This window comes from Mugil cephalus, chromosome 8 (assembly GCF_022458985.1).
Source record: "Mugil cephalus isolate CIBA_MC_2020 chromosome 8, CIBA_Mcephalus_1.1, whole genome shotgun sequence".
Classification (NCBI taxonomy): Eukaryota; Metazoa; Chordata; class Actinopteri; order Mugiliformes; family Mugilidae; genus Mugil; species Mugil cephalus.
Window position 1 is genome coordinate 2,064,592 of NC_061777.1, and position 17,155 is coordinate 2,081,746.

Here is a 17,155-nt window from a genome sequence, read left to right on the forward strand (position 1 = left end):
TGCACTTTTATAAAGGAAGGGAAGAAAGAAAGAAAGAAAGAAAGAAAGAAAGAAAGAAAGAAAAAGAAAGAAAGAAAGGACAGACAGGAAAGGAAAGGAAAGGAAAGGAAAGGAAATATCCATCTCTCTATTTCTGTCCCATCCACTTCATTACCGGACAGTGTTTCCTTTGTGCATGGGCCGCATCAGTGTGAGTGGTGGGGGTGAGGAGGGGGAGGAGGAGGAGGGGGTGAGGAAGGAAGGGGTGGGGGAGGGAGGGAGGGAGGGAGGGGAGGAGGACGGGGCTCGTCGGGTCGCTGGCTGCATTTCTGCTCCATCTCCTGGATCGAAGCGGCCGCCCGGAGGAATGAGAGCGGACCGAGCCGAGGCGTCTCCACCACCATGCAGCCGCCGACCTCCTCCACCTCCTCCATCTCCTCCTCCTCCTCATCATCCTCCAGCCGCAGCCTCCGCCCGTCTTCTCCGACCGCGTGAGCCCAGCGGGTCGCCTGTAGCTCGCAGCCCGGCTCGCAGCGGCGTGTCCCGGCCGTGATGACAGCACTGTAGGCCGCGCAGCAGCTCCGTCCGCTCCCCACCATGGTGCGCATCGCCAAGGCCCTGGGTCTGGTGATCCTGTGCGTGGCCGTGCTCATCCTGTCCCTCATCAGCTACGTGTCCCTGCGGAAAGACAGCCTCTTCGCCTCCTCCAAGTACTACATGGGAGGCCCGAGGATCATGTTCCACGCGGGCTTTAGGTGCGTACGGCGTCGCGTCTTTTTTTTTTCCTGCGCATCCCCGTGGACGTAAACAGAGCGCGGGGCCTTTGCGTGCGCCACTCGGGGATTTAACCCGCTTTTTACCTTCAGCATCCTCCGCGCGTCAATCACAGCGTGGCCGCGGTGCTGATGCTGCAGCCGCATTACAACTGTGCATTAGTGTTTGTTAAGATGTGGAGACGGAGAGGAAGCTTCATCATCATCATCATCATCATCATCATCATCACCAGCAGCCGCACGAGAAGAACGGAAACTAAAGGCGTTTAATCCAGTCTGAGAGGAAAGGGAAAGAAATAAATAAAGAAATGAATTATAGGGAAAGTATCTGAAATAAATCTGGTTAAATATATAATAATTATATAATATGTTGATCTGTATTGACGCTAATGAACAGGTGGAACAATCAGGAGATGTTCGATGATTAAAATCCATCCATGTGATAATTTATGAGATTATGAATGAACCCAGAACAAAAAAAACACGTTTTAATACTGAGTCCATTCATTAGAGAAGGAGCAGATGATAAAAACCTTGGTGGTTTTCTTGTTGTTTTCTTTTTGTCAGGTCTCAGTTTGCCATGAACTTTCTGGATCCGTCCTTCATCCCGTTGACCAACGCCCTCAACGAGGAGCTGCAAGGAAAACCGTCCAAGTGGAGGTTCAACAAGACGGCTTTCTACCAGCAGAGGTGGGACAGCCCTCACCTGTCCTCTGTCCTCTGTCCCATGTCCCCCGTCCTCTGTCCTCTGTCCCCCGTCCTCTGTCCCCCGTCCTCTGTCCTCTGTCCCCCGTCCTCTGTAATGTTCTGTTATCTACCAGTATCTGCTCCATGTACATTATTATTACTATAATAGTAATAGTACTAGTACTAGTAGTAATATAGAAATATTTTGAAATATTCCTGTTTTTTAACTGTCTCCAACATGTCTGAACTGTGGGAGACATGAAGGATTATTTATTTATCTTTTATCTTCTAGTCTCTTCTACCTTTTATCTTATTCTCTATATTTTATTTTTTCGTCTCTTTGAGCTTCTATTCTCTTCTATCCTTTATCTTTTATTATATTTTATATTCTCTTCTATCTTTTATTTTAATTTATATTATCTTCTTTCTTATCCTTTATCTTATCTATCTTCAATCTTCTATTTTGTCTCTTCATACTTTTATCTTCTCTTCTACCTTTTGTCTTTTATTCTATACTCTCTTCTATCTATCTTCTGTCTTATCTTCTATCTTCTATCTTTTATTTTTATCTTCTATCTTCTCTTCTTACTTTAACTTGTCCTCTGCTTTCTCTTTTATCTTATTATCTTTCTTTTATCCTCTTTCATCCTCTATTCTCTTCTATCTTTAATTTTTATCTTTTATTTTCTCTTTCATCCTCTATTCTCTTCTATTTTATTTTATTTTATATTTTATTTATATTCTATCTTCTCTTCTGTCTTTTATTTATTATTTTAATTTATATCTATTTTCTGTCTCATCTTGTATCTTCTCTCTTTTTTTTTAACTAATTTATTGCATTTTTCAAAGGTACATGGGGCCAAACTTAGTGAGATTCTCTACACAGGAACATATAATATACAGTTACGTGATCAGTCTGATGTAAAGGATAAGGAGACAGATACTAAAAAATACACAAACAGGAAGAAGAAGAAAAATAAATGAATAAATATAAAAGTACTAGTGGGGGTCATTGTCTGCTCTTATGTAATCCCACAACCTGTCCCAAGGGGGCACTATCTTTTCTTCTTCCTTCTTCTATCTTCTGTTCTCCTCTTTATTCTCTTCTGTCTTTTATCTTATCCTGCATCTTATATTTTGTACGGTGGTGTGTGTTTTTTTGTCTTTTTTTTCAGGAAAGACATCTTCAGCTACATCGACATTCCCAACAACTTCTCCCTGACTAAGAGCAGCGTGCGCGTCGGCCAGCTGATGCACTTCGACTACTCCAGCCACAAGTACGTCTTCTCCATCAGCAACAACTTCAAGTCTCTGCTGCCCGACACCTCCCCGATCCACAACAAGCACTACAGCGTGTGCGCCGTGGTGGGGAACAGCGGCATCCTGACGGGCAGCCACTGCGGCCCGGAGATCGACCAGGCCGACTTCGTCTTCCGCTGCAACTTCGCCCCCACGGAGGTCTACTCCAAGGACGTGGGCAAGAAGACCAACCTCACCACCTTCAACCCCAGCATCCTGGAGAGGTACTACAACAACCTGCTCACCATCCAGGACAGGAACAACTTCTTCCTCAACCTGAAGAAGCTGGAGGGCGCCATCCTGTGGATCCCCGCCTTCTTCCTGCACACCTCGGCCACGGTCACGCGCACCCTGGTGGACTTCTTCGTGGAGCACAAGGGCCAGCTGAAGGTGGAGCTGGCCTGGCCGGGGAACATCATGCACGATGTCAACAAGTAAGATCTGACCTGAGGATCAAAAACTACTGTGCATGTTACTGAAAACCTGGATGAAGTTCATTTATCCCCCAGGGGCAGTTAGCAGGGAACATAAAACTAAAAGAGCAAGAGGTGGGAGGTGCAAAAGCATGTAGGATAAATATAAAAAACGTAACAAATGTAAAATATCAGATTGAGTACAGCAATAAATAATGTGTAGCAGGGTTTAAATTAAAGAATGACACCTTAACAAAACAAAAATGCAAATCAGGAGGAACAAGCGTCAAAATAACTAGTTAATGTTAGAAAAAAGATTTTAAGGAAGAGGTTGGGTGAGACCCTGAGACACAAAACAAACCTTCCAGACAAGATGCACAGAGGAACAGCTCCTCTAAAAATGAAGCCAAAGCAAGTAGAGCGCCCCCTGGTGGCTGGAGGCTGCAGTATAAGATGGTTTCTGTCATTTTATGTAGTTAATATGATGTTAATGCATGTGTCAATTATTTGGATAAGTTTCATTTTAGTTGACGCTATAAAGAGACGCTGTCAGTCTGTGATTCAAGTTTTAACCGCTGTACCACCCTGTCACCAGTAAAATAAAAAGAATAATATTAGTAATAACTGTTCAGTTCTCATCATCATCGCATTATGTCTGCAGCTCTGACTAAATCAGTGCCCCTAGTGGACAAATTATGAACTGCGCTCTGTATATTTATCCCCTTGATTGATTGATTGATTGATTGATTGATTGATTGATTGATTGGTTGAACCCTTCTACAGGACGGTTTTGTTCTGCAGGACGCATTTGCAGAGTATAATTCACAGTTTGTCCACTAGGGGCACTGCTTTACTCAGAGTTGCAGACATAACAAGGACAATGAGACCCAGAACTAAACAGCTGAAATTAAACTTTTTTTCTGAAGAAATTTCAGGTTGTTCATAAAAAAATATTAGTTCATTACTAGTAGCTGTTCATATTACGGAAGCCCTGTAACAACGAGTTCATTTCCTCTGACTTATTTATCCCGTCATCTCAGGAAAACAAAGTTTTATAGTTTTGAGATCTCGATATATTTAATTCAAGAGTTATGTCTCAGGGTGGGAATTTGCAAGGACTTGATGACATGAAAGATATCATGATACTTGAGTCAGGGTACGATACATTATCGTGATATCATGATATCGTGATATATCGCGATATTCTCCATAGTTGACTGAGGAATTTTAAATGCATCTTAAAATACGCGTCGTATATATGAACATCAGATGACATCAGTGATAATTCACTGGATGAACTGATACAAAAAACAATATTAATCCAAATGATCCATTTCCAACTTATTGCACTTGTACAGAAGAAGTGGAGGTGAAGAAGTCGTTCAAGATCGACCCAAAACGTGACTTTTTCTGTTTCTTTTAAATCGATATTAAGACGTTTAAAATCAGTATTGATATGTCACCATGTCGATATTTTTTATCACCCTCAGTTCCATCATGTGTTGACCTGTCATGTTGACTGATGTAGTGAAATAATGATCTAATGTAACAGGTCTACTGTAAGTTTCTGGAGACAATGAGATAAATAACTCGTTATCATGGGAAAACATAAGTTCTTTCATAAGTTATTATTCTGTTCTGTTCCTGGTCCGGCCCCCTGGTGGTCAAAGCATGCGGCCCCTGAGCTAAAACGAGCTTTATTTAGCTTTATTTATTTAATCCTCTGCGTCTCCCTCGCAGATACTGGAAGACTAAAAACCTCTCGCCCAAACGCCTCAGCACGGGGATCCTCATGTACACGCTGGCCTCGGCCATATGCGACGAGATCCACCTGTACGGCTTCTGGCCCTTCGGCTGGGACCCCAACACGGGCAAGGACCTGCCTTACCACTACTACGACAAGAAGGGGACCAAGTTCACCACCAAGTGGCAGGAGACCCACCAGCTGCCCAGCGAGTTCAAGCTGCTCTACAAGCTGCACCGGGAGGGCGTGATCAAACTCAGCCTGACGCACTGCGGCTAGACGCACGGCGGCGGCAGCGCCGGGACGCCGGGTCGGCCTCCAGGATCACCGCCACCCCACACGCATCAGCTTTAACTTTAAGTTGTGTGACACGCACCATAAGCATGAGACATATTATGAAGGAAACGTATTATCATCCTGCAGAACTCACACCACGATGTCAGCCAGGCCCCGCCTCGGGTTTTAGATCACAGCTCCGTTTATTAATTCCTCACGCCGCCTCACGCTGCCCCACGTCTCCTCCCTCGTTGCATGGCAGCTGTGGCTAAAGCGTCAAAAGCTACGACCGGGGCCGCAGGAAACACAAGTAGTCAAATCTTCCAGCTCTGCTCAGCACCGATTGATTTCTAACAGTGCGCTGATTCTGTTCACTGAAACCACTGCCTAATCTCAGGGACCGAGTTAGATCAGTGTTTTTTTGGCTTCAGATTCAATGCCTCAACAGAGGTTCCTGTTGTTGTTTTTTCTTTTTATTTTTGCCCCCAAATGAGGTGTCAGACAATCTGCACTGCTCTGGAAGATGGTATTTGTTTACAAGACTGTACTCTATATAAATAGAAATATATATACGTGAATATATATATATACGTGTGTGTCTTCAGATTTAGTTGAGATTCTTCAAATTTTTGGAATTACAAGCAACATTCCAACAACAAGCCATAAATTCGCAGACAGACGACGCTGTCGCTGTCGCTTCAGTGCAGCACCTGCAGAGAGTGGTGTCGGCCTACATTAGGTTCTGAGAATACACGACCGCAGACACGCTGGCGGCAACATTTAAGGTCACAGAGGTTCAATATCCCCCCAAAAATAAACACACACACACACAAAAACAACAACAAAAACAAGGGTATTCATTCATGTGGATGTTATTCAGACATGTAGCATCCACAGAGACTAAAGCAACATAAAACAACAATTCACTAGATCCCAAACTGATCAAGTATCTGTGGGATGATCCAGTGAGTCACAGCCGTTTTGGAGGCACCAGTTTAGTTGAGAGTGAAATAATTGGACAGACATTTGTTGGATTGGATTGAACATTGGTGGAAGTACTCATGGTCCATAGTAGATGAATCCTCTTGACTGTAAATAAACTGCACGATATCAGTAGAAATACGTCGTCAGTACACGTTGATGCTTAAGTTGAAGATACGGAGACAGTGTTTAGGTTAGGGAGGTGGTCATAATGTTATGCCATGTTGATGTTTGCTTAAAAGGAACCACAATAGCCTGAACTTCCTCTAACACCTTTTAATCCCTTCAAAGTCAAATTATAATCAACAGAATTCGCCCTGGGCACAAAAAAGGCTGGAACCACCTCTGCAAACCTATAAATACAAGTTAAAGTCTTTTAACTAAACTTTTAAAACTGCCAAGTAATAGTAATAGTAATAGTAATAGTAGTAGTAGTTTCTAGTAACTAAAGTGGGAATAAGTAGGGACCCCCTACCTACTATATGTGTTCTATATTAAACTAGTGCTATTTATAAATACACATTATTATCATCATTGCATTCAATATTAAACTATTCGAATAATACAAAGGTTCAGATTTTGTAAATTTCAAATATGTTACATAAAGATTCATGTTAATGTGTATTTGAATACATTAAATTTGTTATATATATATAAATATGTATACATATATATATATATAAATGTATCATCAACCAAACATTTTGCAGCCCCCCTGCAGTACCACCACGGTTCCCTAGGGGTCGCAGATTCCCTGTTGAAGACCTATGTATTAAACAAATGAACTTCTTAGCGGCGCTTAAAAGGAGAGAAAATAATATGCTGTTTTTAACCAAACCAAAAAGAAGAACAATATCTTAGCTCATAAAAACTTCAGAATTGTTTCAGAATATGGTTTTAGTCAATTATCAATTAAGATAAAACATAAAATACAATATTTTTGAATGTTTAAAGAGTCTCTCGTGGCCTAAATGTTGGCGCTAGCGTGGCTACGAGCGTCAGTTTGAGCCGAATTAATTCATATCTGAGGTTTACTACTATTTCAATATCCAAAAACACTAGAGGGAAAAGACGGAGAGTTTATTTATTCCTGAGTGTCGTCTCCAGAGAAACGAGTTACTGCATCTTGTATAAAGAGCATGGTCCATTTAAAACGTTGCATGTGAAGGCACTGACAAATCTTTTAGGCTAGTTTTATACAAACCTTTGAACATTATTTTTTTTGTTTTGATTTGATTTGACGTTTCAGTTCTTTGCTTTTGTTTCTTATTAGTTTGTTTGTTCGTATTCCTGGTGGCTTATTCGGTAAGAATATCACCAGCGTCTTTGTACGAGAGGCTGCAGAAGAACTTACTGCTTTATTTCACATGGGACCAAACCTCCTCCTACGGAAAATCTAAACGTGAGCGAGCTTTTATTTTTTATAACTGTAGATAATCTCGGGTTGTCGAACGGCCTCGACCCTCGGACCCAGACGGCGGCGGTGAAACCTGACCACATGACCATCTCATGACTCTGCAACATGTGCCCCCCCACCCCCCCCGAGGAGGAGGTGGAGGAGGAGGTGGTGGAGGAGGAGGTGGTGGGGGGGGGAACTTCTGACTCCGAACCTGCAGAGAAACGCAGTCACTCACACTTCTTCAACACCAGACGTCTTTCTGTTGCCGTTCGGACGTGGAGCGGCGGCTACATCGTCTTCACGCCGTTTTAATGGATGTAGGTTAGGAATGTTTTTGTAGAAACACCAAAGACCACGTGTCGACAGTAGAATTGATTTACACCAAGTATTATTCTTTTTTTTTTTTTTTTTTTTTTAATTATTCTTATCTTGAATTTGATGTTGAGTATCAGTGACGTGGTGGAATTTCTTCGTGACTCCATGAATGTCTCCTCCCGTAGACGTCGCTGCGTCATGTTTCCTCTTTCTTCTCGGCTCATGTAGAATGTGTGTGTGTGACAAAGTCTGTGGGGATTATAAACTGCAGTCATACTAACAAGTGTAGCTTTTCTTTTTTCTTTCTTTTTCTTTTTTGGTGCGTAAACTGTAAACATGCATAACCCCAAACCGACAAAAATGTCTTTTACTCCAGATACAACACAAATGCGGGATTCATTCCTTACGACCCTTTAACATTCTTGTACTTGTGTTTTTATTGATCTGCATGGCAACGTTGATCCATGACGCATTAAAGGAAACAACTGAATAAAAGAAGAAGAAGAAGAAGCTTGGCTGCTTATGTACCTTGTTCAGACGACTGTGATGTCTCGGGTTCTAACAGAGTCGATCATCTCAATGTGAGAAACTTTATTTTTTATTTTGCTCCGTGATAAATAGACATAATGTGCCTGCATCGATGCCTCAATGTGTCAAATAAAAACAGTATTTTTCTCTGGTATGCATGTGTGCGTGTAACATAAGGACATAAAATAACTCCTTTTTCAACAGTTTATTCAAGAAAAATATTAATAGATGTGATATTTGTCAGGTGAAAAACTAACTCGTACTAATTGATCGAATATTTTTATTCTCTCGCTTGCATCCCTCCGTTTCTTTCAGGATTTACGATTGTTATCTCGTCGAAAGGTCAATTTCCGGTTCAACTTGTGTCCTCACATCAACCTTCGTGCACATTTAATGTGACATATGGTTCATTCAATAAGCGGCTCAGCCTCCGAGGCACGAAACCAAATAATATCCAGTCGCTATGAGACGTCTTTGGTCTGCGCCAGACTAGATCTGTTCTAACTGTCAGTCCACAAAGCCTGGACTTTTATTTTATTTTATTTACTATATGTACATTTATAAGCTGTGTTATGATGCTATAATCTCTCATAGACATGTAGCTGTAAGAGTTACCTGCACATCCAGATAATGAATCACCTGACGTCTATACGTGAAATATATATATAGGCCTCAGAGAGAGAGCAGATTAGTTTTACACCTTCTCCTCCTTGATAAACACTGTGTGAATAAATAACATTTATTACTGTAACAATAATACTGATGAACAGCGCTGCCTAAAAGTATCTGGAGTCGTTCAGATTTTTCTACTTTTCTGCATAAAAATGACTCAAGTCATCAAAGAGAAACGCATCAAACACGTGGATCAATGAGCCAATAGTGGAAGACGACTGTTCCCCTCCACAGGAGTGGTCCACCAACAAACATCACTCCATCATAGTGGGAGAGGAACCAGAGGAACCCAGGGGAAGGAAGGAAGGAAGGAAGGAAGGAAGGAAGGAAGGACAATAAAGGGAGGAAAGATTGAAGGAAGGAAGGAAGGAAGGAAGGAAGGAAGGAAGGAAAGGAAATAAAGGAAGGAAGGAAGGAAGAAGAAGAAGGAAGGAAGGAAGGAAGGAAAGAATAAAAGAAGGAAGGAAGGAAGGAAGGAAGGAAGGAAGGAAGGAAGGAAGGAAGGAAGGAAGGAAGGACAATAAAGGGAGGAAAGATTGAAGGAAGGAAGGAAGGAAGGAAGGAAGGAAGGAAGGAAGGAAGGAAGGAAGGAAGGAAGGAAAGAGAAGGAAGGAAGGAAGGAAGGGGACAGGAAGGAAGGAAGAAGGAAGGAAGGAGAGGAGGAAGGAAAAGGAGGAAGGAAGGAACTTAGGAAGGAAGGAAGGAGGAAGGAAGGAGGAAGGAAGGAAGGGAGCGAGGAAGGGAGGGAGGGAGGAAGGAAGGAAGGAAGGAAGGATACTGGGTCACGGAGGAAGGAAGGAAGGAAGGAAGGAAGGAAGGAAGGAAGGAAGGAAGGAAGGAAGGAAGAGGGAAGGAAGGAAGGGAGCGAGGGAGGGAGGAAGGAAGGAAGGAAGGAAGGAAGGAAGGAAGAGGGAAGGAAGGAAGGGAGCAAGGGAGGGAGGGAGGAAGGAAGGGAGCGAGGAAGGGAGGGAGGGAGGAAGGAAGGAAGGAAGGAAGGATACTGGGTCACGGAGGAAGGAAGGAAGGAAGGAAGAGGGAAGGAAGGAAGGATGGGAGGAAGAGGGAAGGAAGGAAGGAAGGGAGGGAGGGAGGGAGGAAGGAAGGAAAGAGAAGGAAGGAAGGAAGGATACTGGGTCACGGAGGAAGGAAGAAAGGAAGGAAGAAAGGACAATAAAGGAAGGAAGGAAGGAAGTAAGGAAGGAAGGATACTGGGTCACGGAGGAAGGAAGAAAGGAAGGAAGAAAGGACAATAAAGGAAGGAAGGAAGGAAGGAAGGAAGGAAGGAAGGAAGGATGGAAGGAAGGAAGGAAGGAAGGAAGGAAGGAAGGAAGGAAGGAAGGAAGAGGGAAGGAAGGAAGGGAGCGAGGGAGGGAGGAAGGAAGGAAGGGAGGGAGGGAGGAAGGAAGGAAAGAGAAGGAAGGAAGGAAGGAAAGAAGGAAGGAAGGAAGGTGAATATCAACCAGTCAACTCTAACGAGTCTGTTTTAATTGGTTTAATCGTTTTCTCTGGAGGTTTTAAATATTTTAAATATTTTCGTAGTGAATCTTGAGCCGATTGTTTTCAGTCGATCTGTGAAACGATTCTTTTCTCATTAAAGGATAAAAACGTTTCACCTCCAGAAAACAGTCGCATCTCAAACGTAAAAAGTAAAAAATAAAAAGTGTACATAGTGTAAACAGCGCCCCCTCCCTGATGGTGGTGACATCAGCAGGCGCACCTCCTCCTGACGGGCTCCGCCTCCTCCTCGTGGCTGGGGGCGGGGCTTCCGTTGGGCTCCGAGCCGTGGCCCCCGTACGTGCTCTGCTCCATCCTCTTCATCACCAGGTCCAGCAGCGTGGTCACCGCCTGGTCCACGTCCGCCCCCGTCACCGCACTCGTCTCAAAGTAGGGGACGCTGAGGAGGACGGGGACACGGTTAGAGACGGAGACCAGGTGGGCGGAGCTCCCTCTGTCCAATAACTGGGGATCATCTGCTCCACTACCGACTCATTTCTATTCGTCATGAAACGTAAAATATCCTCAACCTCCTGAGACCCTGTGTCCTCATATGGGGACAGTAACTTATTCTCCTTCATTTAGACCCATTGTCCTCATAAGTGGACACCTTTATCTGCCATCTAGTGGTAGCAAAGGGTCAATACGCTACTCGGTGTAAAAAAAAAATAGCAAAATTGATGCTTATTAACGTCTCTAGTTTGATACAAGACACAAATTTAACAAATTCTATCAGTAGCAACGAGCTACAGCGTCGTTAATTAGCAAGTACCCGTTTGAGGACGTTGGGATTTTAACGTCCTGTCAAAGATGATGCTTAGGTTTGTATAAATCTTAGGTCCTTGGAGAAAGGAAGGAAACTGGGTCATGGAGGACAGAAGGAAGGAAGGAAGGAAGGAAGGAAGGAAGGAAGGAAGGAGTCACCGTTAGTTAACTTGTGTTTGTTGTTGCAACGTGTTTAAAAACAGACTGAAACAATAACAATGAATAAATTCTCAGTCTTTCTTAGATGTTTGTGAATATTTTGCTTACAGCTCATCTCCTGAGGGGGCGGAGCCTCCCCGTCCCTAAAACCTAGATTTACGATTATTACCTCATTACAAAGGTCAGTTTCCGGTTCAGCTCGTGTCCTTCATGCACGTTTCAATATAACATGATTTATAGATGATTCAATAACTGAAAGCTGCTCCGTCCCCGCGGCAGGAAACCAGATAATATTTATTATTACCGCCATCCCATCCCGCTCTCCTCTTTTACCACTACGTGTCTCACCCGTATCGGTCGGCCAGGTCTCTGGCTTGTCTCACGTGGACGTCCCTCACGTCCCTGAGGTCGGCCTTGGTCCCGACCAGCACCACGTCCGGGCTGTCGCAGTAGGCGTTGGCCTGGAGCTGACCTGAGCCGACACACAGTTAAAACCCCCCAGTTACCTTCAAATATACCAACACATTATATAACATATCATATCTCTGGGCTCCGTTTGACCTTAAACCTCCAAAACAATTATTAGAAGTAAAATATTTTCCCAAGTTTACATCCAGAATGTTACAACTCTGAGAAATCACCATAAACTCTCACTGTTTGACCTTAAACTGGAAAGATATATAAATATGTAACTGATTGAAAGAGAGAGTAATACCGCCCCCTAGAGGCTGAAAATAAAATGAACTTGTGCTGTTTCACTGTGTCTCCACGTGCGTAGGTGTTCATTTAAATGACTCCACCCTGTTAAATTAAAGGACTTTTACTTTTTCAAACTCATCTTAGAGCTTGGACCAAGCGGCAACTTCTAACAAAACCGCAGTTCATCGAGTGGCCGCTAGAGGCTCCAAAATGCAGCAAATCACCATAGACCTCCATGTTAAAAAGTCCAACTTTACAGCATCATTAAACATGTTTACGGCCTGGTTCAAAAAACAGTTCTGGTCTCAGTGGTTTATTTCACTCCTTGTTTATTTTTATTAATATTTAAAATATTATTAGGAAGTTCCTGCTTTGATTGACAAGTGTTAGCCTGAGCTAACAGGTAGCGGAGAATTGAGTGGGCGGGTCTTAAAGCGACACCCGTGTCCATATTTGGAATATGCGAATGTGGGCGGAGTAAAGCTCATCCAATATGGCGAAATTTGGCCACTTCAGGCTTCATCTTTGAGGTTCAGAATCCAATGTGTGACGTCACAATGTTTGTTTTTTAATGTATTTTCCTGCATGATTTTTCCATTTTCCTTCAGTCTTTTCTATATGTTTATATATTCTCATTTTTAAGTTCATATTTGACACAAATTTTTGATGATTGGAGTTTTATTTTGTAGGTTCTTCCTTGGTTTCCTGCCTCTTCCCGTTTTCCCTTGATTGCTTTATTGTTACACATTTATTCTTCAAAAAAGAGCAGTCAGGGTCATTATTGTTCTCCTGCAGTCAAAGCTGTTAAAGTTCATGGATCAAATGGAAAATCAAACGGGACAATCAAATTTAAGGGGAAAGTGTTAATTTAAGAATGTAAAAGTGAGAACAACGAGGAGAAGATTTTGTGCGTCTGAAAACTTTGGACCTGGTTTGAGTCAGTGTGTTTACATGAAAAGTCCTGAACTGAAACGACGTCCACACAAAGAGTTTAAAAAAGGAAAATAATTTCACCTTAATTAGGTGAAATTATTGACATTTTGTTCCTTTCTTTCTTTATTCGTCTCTTGATATTTTATTATAGTATAATTTTGGGTTTATTTTGTTTATACTATTATTTTTATTGTTAATAATAATTTATGATCCTCCTGCTCCTTTTTGAACATGAAGGGACAAACTTTGGCTCTTTGCTTGTGATTGTTTTTACTTTTATTTTTGTCTTTATTTAGTTCCATGTTTAATATTATTAACCTTAATCACATATATTATGTCTGTGTCTCTATTAAATTAGGAAAAGTCATTAAATACGAAGCAAAACATGATGTAATTGACCCCAAAGATAAATAATAGGAGGGTGGAAAGGGAAAACTGTGAATTAGGAGCAGGAGGAGGAGGAGGAAGAGGAGGAGGAAAAGGAGGAGGAGGAGGAAGAGGAAGAAGAGGAGGAGCAGGAGGAGGTGGAGGAAAGAGAGGAGGGGGAAAGGAGGAGGAGAGAGGAGGAGGAGGAGGAGGAAAGAGGAGGAGGAGAGGAGGAGGAGAAAGAGAGAGGAGGAAGAGGAGAGGAGGAGCAGGAGGAGGGGAGGAGGAGGAAGAGGAGGAGAGGAGGAGAAGGAGGAGGGAGGAGGAGAGAGGAGAGGAGGAGGAGGAAGAGGAGGAGAGGAGGGAGGAGAGGAGGAGAGGAGGAGAGAGAGGAGGAGCAGAAGGAGCAGGAGGAGGAGGAAGAGGAGGAGGAAGGAGGAGGAGGAGGAGGAGGAGGAAAAGGAGGAGGAGGAGGAAGAGGAGAAAAGGAGGAGGAGGAGGAGGAAAGGAGGAGGAGGAGAGAGAGAGAGGAGAGGAGGAGGAGGAGGAAAAGGAGGAGGAGGAGGAAGAGGAGGAGGAGCAGGAGGAGGAGGAGGAGGAGGAGGAGGAAAAGGAGGAGGAGGAGGCTCGTACTCATCCAGTTCCTGACGTTGAGGAAGCTCTGCTGGTTGGTCAGGTCGAACATGAGGAGGAACCCCATCGCGTCTCTGAAGAACGCGGTGGTCAGACTACGGAACCTGGAGGACAAGACGGAAGAGGACGAGGGTCAAACAGTGTCCCCCCCCCAGGACCAGGACCAGGACCAGGACCAGGACCAGGACCAGGACAAGGACCAGGACCAGAACCAGAACCAGGACCCAGTATCTGCTCAGTAATGGACTCCAGTCCTGTGACTTCCTGATTTAACTCGTCCACCAGATCCTTGAGAAACTGAAGAATCTACAAAACATCTTCAGGAAACTCTACAAACCCATTGTTGTTGTTTCTGATTAATCCCGAACCAGGACCTGTAGGACCAGGACCCGTAGGACCAGTACCCGTAGGACCAGGACCTGTAGGACCAGACCTTGTAGGTCCAGGACCTGTAGGACCAGGACCCGTAGAACCAGGACCCATAGGACCAGGACCTGTAGGACTAGGACCCATAGGACCAGACTCTGTAGGACCAGGACCCGTAGAACCAGGACCCGTAGGACAAGGACCCATAGGACCAGGACCCGTAGGACCAGGCCCTGTAGGACCAGAACCCGTAGGACCAGGACTCGTAGGACCAGACTCTGTAGGACCAGACCCTGTAGAACCAGGCTCTGTAGGACCAGGACCCGTAAAACCAGGACCCGTAGGACCAGCACCTGTAGCACCAGGCCCTGTAGAACCAGGCCCTATAGGACCAGGCCCTGTAGAACCAGGACCTGTAGAACCAGGACCCGTAGGACCAGGACCCATAGAACCAGGACCTGTAGGACCAGGCTCTGTAGAACCAGGACCTGTAGGACCAGGACCCGTAGGACCAGTCCCTGCAGGACCAGGACCTGTAGAACCAGGACCTGTAGGACCAGGACCCGTAGGACCAGGACCCATAGAACCAGGACCCGTAGGACCAGACCCTGTAGGACCAGGACCTGTAGAACGAGGACCCGTTGAACCAGGCTCTGCAGGACCAGGCTCTGTAGGACCAGGACCCGTAGGACCAGGACCTGTAGAACCAAGACCTGTAGGACCAGGACCCGTAGGACCAGGACCTGTAGAACCAGGCTCTGTAGGACCAGGACCCATAGGACCAGAACCTGTAGGACCAGGCCCTGTAGGACCAGGACCCGTAGGACCAGACCCTGTAGAACCAGGACCCGTAGGACCAGGACCTGTAGAACCAGGCCCTGTAGGACCAGACCTTGTAGGACCAGGACCCATAGGACCAGGACCTGTAGAACCAGGACCCTAGGACCAGTCCCTGCAGGACCAGGACCTGTAGAACCAGGACCTGTAGGACGAGGACCTGCAGGACCAGGACCCATAGAACCAGGACCCGTAGGACCAGACCCTGTAGGACCAGGACCTGTAGAACGAGGACCCGTTGAACCAGGCTCTGCAGGACCAGACTCTGTAGGACCAGGACCCGTAGGACCAGGACCTGTAGAACCAAGACCTGTAGGACCAGGACCCGTAGGACCAGGACCTGTAGGACGAGGACCTGCAGGACCAGGACCCGTTGAACCAGGCTCTGCAGGACCAGACTCTGTAGGACCAGGACCCGTAGGACCAGGACCAGTAGGTCAAACCCACCTCTCTTGTCCCGCTGTGTCCCACAGCTGAAGGTGGACTTTGTAGTTCCTCTCCGTCGTCCCATCAGCTCCCGTCCCCGTGTACATCTGACCAGGGTCATAATAGTGGACACAACATTTATTAACATGCTCTAACTTCACGTGTTTAAAGCTTTGATTTGTTTTAGGACCAAGATTAAAAATCAAGTTATTTTTTACTCAAAGTTTAAAGATTCACAATAAAAAAAGCTCCACAGCTTCATTCATCTCTCCTCCGTCCAGTCTCCTCTCCATCATCACAGTCCATGTGTTTCCTCCTCGTTATCAGTAACTCACCACTCTCTTTTCCCTGAAGTCGATTCCCACCGTGGTGGTGAACTTGCGGTTGAACTTGTTGTCCGTGTACCTGTAGAGGAAGGTGGTCTTCCCGACCCCGGAGTCGCCCAGCGCCAGCAGCTTGATCAGGTAATCGTAGTCCCAGTCGGCCATGATGCAGCCCGGCGCCCACAACCTGACACGACAGTTCACATTCCTTCAGTCCGAGGACTCCTCCCTCCCTCCTCCCTCCTCCTCCCTCCTCCTCCCTCCCTCCTCATTAGGCTCTGATCAGAGAGGAACGAGCACATGACTGGAGCTGGAGTCCACATGAGCAGTCAAATGCCTCTAAAGACTTTTCTCTGACTTCTGACTGAGCAGAAAAATAAAAAAAAAAACACAAAAACACCCCGTCCACCAGACACAAGTCCTTTCATTGACCCGCACAGACGACACAAACGCTGCGACTCAGCTGAAATAAACCAGACCTGGTTCACAAAGTTTCTAGTTTATCCTAAAAACGTGGGTTTGTTGTTGGTAAAACTTCGGAGCGTGAAATATAAGAAAGTGGCACAAATATCTCCTCTGCAGGATTCTCTTCATGCATCTGTGCAACACACTTATACCTGATATATATTTTATTTAATTTTATTCTTTTATATTTTTATATATTCTGAACGTTTGCACGCTTCTTGTTTACATGTTTTTGTTTAGCTGCTGCATCGTAGCCGTTGAGAATTTCACTCCTGAATTGTGTTGCACGTGTCAGAATTGACAATAAAGTGCATTTAATCTGAGTATTATTATCAACCCTCCAACCAAGATTAAAACAACAGGTTGTTTCCTAAAATATTAAACCTCCTCCCGATGCAAACATTTTATTTATTTCCTTACCTCAGTCTATGTGCGTGAGCTGCCGTCGTCCATCCACGAGTTCCTGTCGCTCGTCCTCATTAAATGAAGTAAACACTCTCGAAGCTTTTTTCCCTTCGGCCTCACATGTGATGCAGGGAGGAGTTTCAGGCCTGACCCGAGCCGAGGAGCTGAGGCCGCGCTCGCTCACAGACCTTGTGTTTGTTTTTTTTTTCCTCCTGCTC

General features: G+C 44.7%; 2 protein-coding genes across 2 annotated transcripts; one reads left to right on the forward strand and one right to left on the reverse strand.

The window, feature by feature from the left end:
* Nucleotides 1-263: 263 nt before the first annotated feature.
* Nucleotides 264-8,548, forward strand: LOC125012586 (sia-alpha-2,3-Gal-beta-1,4-GlcNAc-R:alpha 2,8-sialyltransferase-like). Its single transcript, XM_047592592.1, has 4 exons — nt 264-734; nt 1,320-1,442; nt 2,615-3,172; nt 4,892-8,548. Exons 1-4 carry the CDS (start codon nt 577-579, stop codon nt 5,172-5,174), a joined length of 1,122 nt encoding a protein of 373 aa, XP_047448548.1. The 5' UTR covers nt 264-576; the 3' UTR covers nt 5,175-8,548.
* A 1,994-nt stretch (nt 8,549-10,542) lies between these two features.
* LOC125012400 (ras-related protein Rab-27B-like) lies at nt 10,543-17,101 on the reverse strand. The gene is made up of 6 exons (XM_047592335.1): nt 16,953-17,101; nt 16,080-16,254; nt 15,766-15,851; nt 14,116-14,219; nt 11,833-11,956; nt 10,543-10,960 (listed from the first exon to the last, which is right to left on the reverse strand). Exons 2-6 carry the CDS (start codon nt 16,230-16,232, stop codon nt 10,771-10,773), a joined length of 657 nt encoding a protein of 218 aa, XP_047448291.1. The 5' UTR covers nt 16,233-16,254; nt 16,953-17,101; the 3' UTR covers nt 10,543-10,770.
* Nucleotides 17,102-17,155: the final 54 nt, after the last annotated feature.

Excerpts from the sequence above, each read along its gene's own strand:
- LOC125012586 (XM_047592592.1), top strand. The coding sequence starts at position 577 with ATGGTGCGCATCGCCAAGGCCCTGGGTCTGGTGATCCTGTGCGTGGCC. Across the intron at positions 735-1,319 it reads ATGTTCCACGCGGGCTTTAG|GTCTCAGTTTGCCATGAACT; the intron begins GTGCGTACGGCG and ends TCTTTTTGTCAG. Across the intron at positions 1,443-2,614 it reads ACGGCTTTCTACCAGCAGAG|GAAAGACATCTTCAGCTACA; the intron begins GTGGGACAGCCC and ends CTTTTTTTTCAG.
- LOC125012400 (XM_047592335.1), bottom strand. The coding sequence starts at position 16,232 with ATGGCCGACTGGGACTACGATTACCTGATCAAGCTGCTGGCGCTGGGC. Across the intron at positions 15,852-16,079 it reads ACTTCAGGGAAAAGAGAGTG|ATGTACACGGGGACGGGAGC; the intron begins GTGAGTTACTGA and ends GACCCTGGTCAG. Across the intron at positions 11,957-14,115 it reads CAACGTCAGGAACTGGATGA|GTCAGCTCCAGGCCAACGCC; the intron begins GTACGAGCCTCC and ends GTGTCGGCTCAG.